Source organism: Canis aureus, chromosome X, assembly GCF_053574225.1.
Source record: "Canis aureus isolate CA01 chromosome X, VMU_Caureus_v.1.0, whole genome shotgun sequence".
Taxonomy (NCBI): Eukaryota; Metazoa; Chordata; class Mammalia; order Carnivora; family Canidae; genus Canis; species Canis aureus.
The window spans coordinates 48,226,500-48,232,412 of NC_135649.1; the positions used below are offsets into that span (position 1 = coordinate 48,226,500).

Sequence of the window (5,913 nt, forward strand, 5' to 3'; positions counted from 1 at the left end):
GTAGCAACTATAGTTTTGGCAATTTTCTAGTTTTTGAGTTCAGTGGTGGTGTCACAGTATGAAAGAGGGAAGGAGGGGTCCCTGGGTGGCGCAGCGGTTTGGCGCCTGCCTTTGGCCCAGGGCGCGATCCTGGAGACCCGGGATCGAATCCCACATCAGGCTCCCGGTGCATGGAGCCTGCTTCTCCCTCTGCCTATGTCTCTGCCTCTCTCTCTCTCTCTGTGTGACTATCATAAATAATAGGAAAAAAAAAATGAAAGAGGGAAGGGAAAAAATAAAGGGAAGGAAAGGAAAGAGGGACAAAGGGTTAATGGTAAGACTAAGTTGTAGACCAAGAATTATGATAAATTTGTTCATCAGTTATCCATTAAAAATAATTTATTTATTTTGTTTTAAAAATATTTTATTTATTTGAGAGAGTGAACAAAAGACAAAGTACCAGCTAGGTAAGGGGAAGAGGGAGAAGTAGACTCCCCGCTGAGCAGTGATCCTCCCCACCACCCCACCACCCCGCATGGGGAGCTCCATCCTAGGACTCTAGGATCATGACCCCAACTCAAGGCAAACACTTAACCCACTGAGCCACTCAAGTGTCCCTTAAAAAACATTTTAATGCTTTCTTTTTTTAGCCATCTGATATTCTGCATGAGAACAGGTCAAATATTGGAGTGCAAGTTTCAAGTGTGAAGAAAAGTAAACAGAGAAGGTGAGAAGGAAGTTGCTGAAAGAAGGTTGGGGTATATGGATTTTGAGTTGCTTCAAGGGCATTCAAGTAGTGGTATCCAATAGACAGTTGACAAAGAGGGTCTGGGGCTAAGGGGAAGAAATAGCCTGGAGATGGAGATTTGAGAATTATCGGTGTTTAGAGGGAAATGAACAGAAGGCACTCAGGGAGAGCGAACTTGAGGATTGAGGAGAGAGGAGGCCCAGGAACACAGCTACTCAAGGTGGCAGCGCCGCTTCCTGGCCGGCACTACTACCTGGGCTCTGGAGTCAGAACGGGTCTTGAAAGCTGCTTGTGGTACACAGTTGCTGAGCACTCCCGGCAAAGTCGGGTACCCTCCCTGTGATCAGCAGTCGCACCTGGCAATGACGTGCATCTCAGAGGGATGCTGTACGAGGACCTGCGATGCGCCAGGTAAAGCACTTGCAGTTGGGAAGACTCCCCGCTCCTGCTGTCTGTGACTCCCCCTTGGCCATCCCCTCCCCCACCGTCTTTTTCTGACTGGTCCCTTGGGGATGGGGCTGAGGAGGCGGGGCGGGGGGGGGGGACAGAGCTCGGGTGACGCGGGGCTCACGTGACTGGCCGGGCGCCGACGTGGGCCGCAGCCCGGGCGCCCGCCCGCTCGCCCGCCTACCCTGCGGTCCCGTCCCTGCGCTGTCGGTTTCCGTCACCCGCACGGAACCAGCTACCTGAGCTGCCCGGGCGGCTGACGAGGGGCGAGCGGGCTTCGGCGAGCCCGAGGAGGCGCAGGTCTGCCCGGGGCCCCGCAGGTCAGTGTGAAGGTGGGCGCTGCGGGCAACCCTGAGCAAGGGTGGAGGTGGATGGGAGTAGGAACCGGGAGCAGCACGGAGCAGGAAGGGGTCCGGGAGGTTGGTGAGGATGGGGGGCGCAGCGCAGATGTGGGCAGGTGGGGAGGAGCACCCCATAGCAGGCCCTGCTGCTGCCTCCTCCATGCCCCTCCTCTGCGCCCTTCATCCGTTTTTGGACCTGAAATTGAGGGGGGGGGGCGCCCCGCAGTGCGACAGTGAAATGTAGACATATTCTAGAAATAACCCCTTCTCACACTCTGTACCTAAAAGGAAATACTGACCTCAGTGGAAAGGGGGTGGGCTGGGCGGCTTGCTTGCAGAGGAGGGGGACACAGCGACCCAAACAGTTCTGAAAGCATCCTGGTCTGGACCTGAGGCATGAAAAGTAATGGCGGCTGGGATGCGGGGGAGGTAGGAGAGGGAAATGTTGCATGAGGAGAGCCCAGATTCAGGGAAGAAACCTCAGTCGGTTGAGTGCACAGGCCCTGCCCCTGTCTTCCGTCTGTCTGCAGGTCTGTGTGTCTGTCCCCAGCACTCTGCAAGGCTAGAAAAGGAAGAGGAACCTGTCCAGAATCCCTGCAGGTGAGTGAAAGGGGGAAGAGGCTCTGAGCAGGGATGTTAGTGGGGAGAGTGTAGAGGGCAGAATTTTAGGCCCCCACTTATCATCCCCCCACCACAAATATTGCATACACTTGCCAGGGAAATGGTTGGGAGGAATGGTGGGGTAAATGGTGTGCAGAAGACACTTGGAGGGTTGGGATTCAGAAAAGGGACCCAAGCCTTTGTGCATCCACTGAATGCCCAGCCCCTATCTCCTGTCTGTTTGCAGTTCTTAGTATTTGTTCCCAATTCTCTACAACACTAGAAAAGGAAGCGTTACCTGTCTTGAATTCCTGCAGGTCAGTGAAATAAGAGGGTCTCTGGGCAGGAACCCAGAGCAGTGGGGAGGGAGTGTGGAGGGTACAGCATGGGCAGAATTTGGAGTCTCATTACCTGCAAGGCTAGAAAAGTAGGAGGAACCTGTCCAGAATCCCTGCAGGTGAGCAAAAGGGAGGAAGGGCACTGGACAGGAACGGTGTGGGGAGGGTGTAGAGGGCACACCGAATGCAGAATTTGAGGTCCCCACTGCCCATCCTCCATACCACGCTGAAGGATAGTACAGAAGGTGGTAGGGCCTGCCAGGGAAATGGTTGGCTCTCACATGTTGGAGGAATTGTAGGGTAAAAGGTGGGTAGAAAACACACTTGGAGGGCTTGGCCAGGTCAAGAGAACCCAGCCAAGGGGAAGGATGCCAGTACTATCAGCACCTGCATTCCACCTCCAAGCCCTCAGTCTCCCTTGTCTCCTTTGTCTTCTCTTCCCTCTCCTACCCCACCACACCCCACCCCCTAAGACAAGGAAAAGAAGGGGAAATCTCAACATGGAAAAACTCTACAATGAAAATGAAAGAAAGCTGGAAATCAAGGGACAGCCAGAAGATGAAGTAGAGCCTGAAGATGAAGGAAAATCAGATGAGGAAGAAAAGCTGGAAGAGGAAGGGAAGCCAGGGCATGAGGGAAAGCTCCAGAATCAGGGACAGCCAGATGATGAGGGAAAGCAAGAAAAGCAGGGCAAGTCTGAAAATGAGGGAAAACCACACGGTGAGGGCAAGCCAGGATCCCAGGCAAAGCCTGAGGGTGAGCCACGGGCTGCCGAAAAGCGCCCAGCTGAAGATTATGTGCCGAGGAAAGCAAAAAGAAAAACGGACAGGGGGACGGACGACTCCAAGGACTATCAGGAGGACTTACAGGAAAGGCACTTGGGAAGTGAGGAGATGATGAGAGAATGTGAAGATATTTCAAGGGCTCAGGAAGAGTTAAGGAAAAAACAGAAAATGGGTGGTTTTCATTGGATGCAAAGAGATGCACAGGATCCATTTGCCCCAAGGGGGCAACGAGGTGTCAGGGGGGTGAGGGGCGGAGGTAGAGGCCAAAGGGGTTTACATGATATCCCATATCTTTAATGCCTTTGGTCTTTAATTCTAACTTCTCTAATGAGAATATTGCTGACCCTGCTTTCCCTGGCAGGCATTTGCCAGGCTATGTGCTTTATAACCTTAAGCTGAAATTTTGTTTTAGGTGTCACTCTTATTACCAGAAGCCTTTTGATCCAACTATTATGCTCTCTGCCTTTCAGTAGGTAATTTTTATCCATGTGCATGGAAGAGGTGTTCATGGTACATTGCAAAATAACAATAAAATAAAACCATTTTTAGAACCTCATATGCAGTACCAGCCCATTTTTGTAAAAATATGTTTGCATAATGCATTTGTGCACTGACAGAACTCTGAAAGTATGTTATACTAAAAAGTAAGCAATTATTTTTCCCATATAGTAGCCAAAAATAGCTCTCACCCATACTCAAAAATGAGTTCAATCACCTCATGGTAGGTACTTTTGTGCCATTCCTCTGCAGGTGTGCCCATCCCCATGTCTTCCCCAGTTGTATCCATGCCAGTGAGCACTGCTGCTCCTTCTGAGTCCTGTACTGTCCTATGGCTCTCACCATGGTGTGATTCTTTTTTTTTGGTTACTCATCTCTTTTCCCTAAAGGATCTATTAATTATGTCTGTCATAATTTAAAAATAACTAAAATCAGAAAACAATATATGGCAAATGATTGAACTGTTCAGTGAGTTTAAGAAGGCAGTGAAGACACTTAAAAAAATTCCTGTTGTCAGAATGTACAATAATAGGTAAAACTCACATTTTCTGGGACTAATAAAGGAATCAACCTGACAGTTATAACAGACCCACTGTTATAAGGGTCAATGTTGTCATCTGTGAAATGGGGATATTACTTGTCTCATGGGCCTGCTAAGTGGATCAAATGAGGTACTGAGTATGTGAAGTGTGTTGTAACCCAGCCTCTTATGTATTAACCAGATACTTATGTGTGTGTGGAGAGGGTGGTGGTGGTGGCTCCCACAACATTGCCATGCAGCAGCACATAGCTGGATGGAATCAGACACGGAGCAAGCCTGAAGGAGGTCCCACCTATGCCCACTAACAAGTCTAGGCAGCTAGAAGATGAATGCCATTGTCTCCTGGATACTTCTATATCTGCTGGGCACTGTGCCCTTTCTCCTGAGTTCTGTACCCATTACTGATAGAGTCTCATGAGCTGGAGGCCTTAAGGTGCCAAAGCCCTATCAATTTCTCTAGAGCCAATGTCCACCCACCCTTGACACTTATAGAAGTGTGAATAAATCTCTTTCCCCACTTGAGTTACAGTTATTCAGTTATCTGTGAGTATCCCACTAGTGCTACTTGGTATTCTAATCTCTTTTATTTTTTAGCAAAATGATCATATATGTGTATTTTTTTTGTTTATGGGTTTTTGCATACATGAATATCCTCATCAAATTCAGATATTGCAGCCTAGGCCAGGAAAAAAATCTGTATAATAAAAGCTGTGCTAGGGCCCTTGGGTGGCTCAGTTAGTTAAGGGTCTGACTTCAGCTCAAGTAATGATCTCAGGGTCCTGGAATAGAGCCCCATGTTGGGCTCTATACTCAGCAGAGAGTCTGCTCATCCCTCTGCTCTTCCTCCTGGCATAGGTGCTCTCTCTCTCTCTCAAATAAATAAAAATCTTTTTTAAAAAGTGTGCTATTCTTACAGGTTAATATCTGCAAACTCTCTTTCCTAGGTTGAGTTCTTTCCAAGGAAACTTGTCAGGCCCCACTTTAGCAATTGATCAAACCCTTAAACATATTTGATTTTTAGATCTTTATTTGTGAACATGTGGTACATGGACCAGCTTATCAGTATCACGTGAGAGTCGTTTATAAATGCAGAATCTCAGGCCCTACCTCAGACTTACTGAGTTAGAATCATTTTAACAAGATTCCCAGGTTATTCCTATGCACAATGAAGTTTGAGAACCACTGACCGGGCAGCCCTGGTGGCGCAGCGGTTTAGTGCCGCCTGCGGCCCAGCGAGTGATCCTGGAGACCCTGGATCAAGTCCCATGTCAGGCTCTCTGCATAGTGCCTGCTTCTCTCTCTCTGCCTGTGTCTCTGCCTCTCTGTGTGTGTGTGTCAATAAAATAAATAAAGTCTTTAAAGATTTTTAAATAAAGAGAGAACCACTGACTTAGATGGAGACTCTTAAGGCTCTCTCTACCCCAACTTCCCATAAAATATGTGCCTGAAAGGATAAATATATGCACCATATAAGAAATACATCACAGATAATTAAATAGACCTATGTTTGTCAAACTGTAGTTTGCCCTCCCTGCATTGCTAGGTCTTGAAATTAATTCAGTGGGTCAAGATTTGAAGATTGTTAAGGAGGTAGGATAAGGGCAAATAGAAAATATCAAATTGCATTGCAGGTATG

General features: G+C 48.2%; 1 protein-coding gene across 6 annotated transcripts; it reads left to right on the forward strand.

Moving 5' to 3' along the window:
• The first annotated feature begins 1,028 nt into the window (after positions 1–1,028).
• On the forward strand, positions 1,029–3,794 carry LOC144309152 (transcription elongation factor A protein-like 3). Of its 6 annotated transcripts, none has more exons than XM_077890330.1 (4): positions 1,307–1,506; positions 2,046–2,115; positions 2,363–2,432; positions 2,927–3,794. In XM_077890330.1, the coding sequence occupies exon 4, from the start codon at positions 2,954–2,956 to the stop codon at positions 3,533–3,535; it is 582 nt and encodes a 193-aa protein (XP_077746456.1). In that variant the 5' UTR covers positions 1,307–1,506; positions 2,046–2,115; positions 2,363–2,432; positions 2,927–2,953; the 3' UTR covers positions 3,536–3,794. The 6 variants fall into 6 exon arrangements, with proteins under 6 accessions (XP_077746452.1, XP_077746456.1, XP_077746455.1 ...); XM_077890329.1 differs by having other exon boundaries at positions 1,307–1,494; XM_077890326.1 differs by lacking the exons at positions 1,307–1,506; positions 2,363–2,432 and adding an exon at positions 1,029–1,138.
• Positions 3,795–5,913: the final 2,119 nt, after the last annotated feature.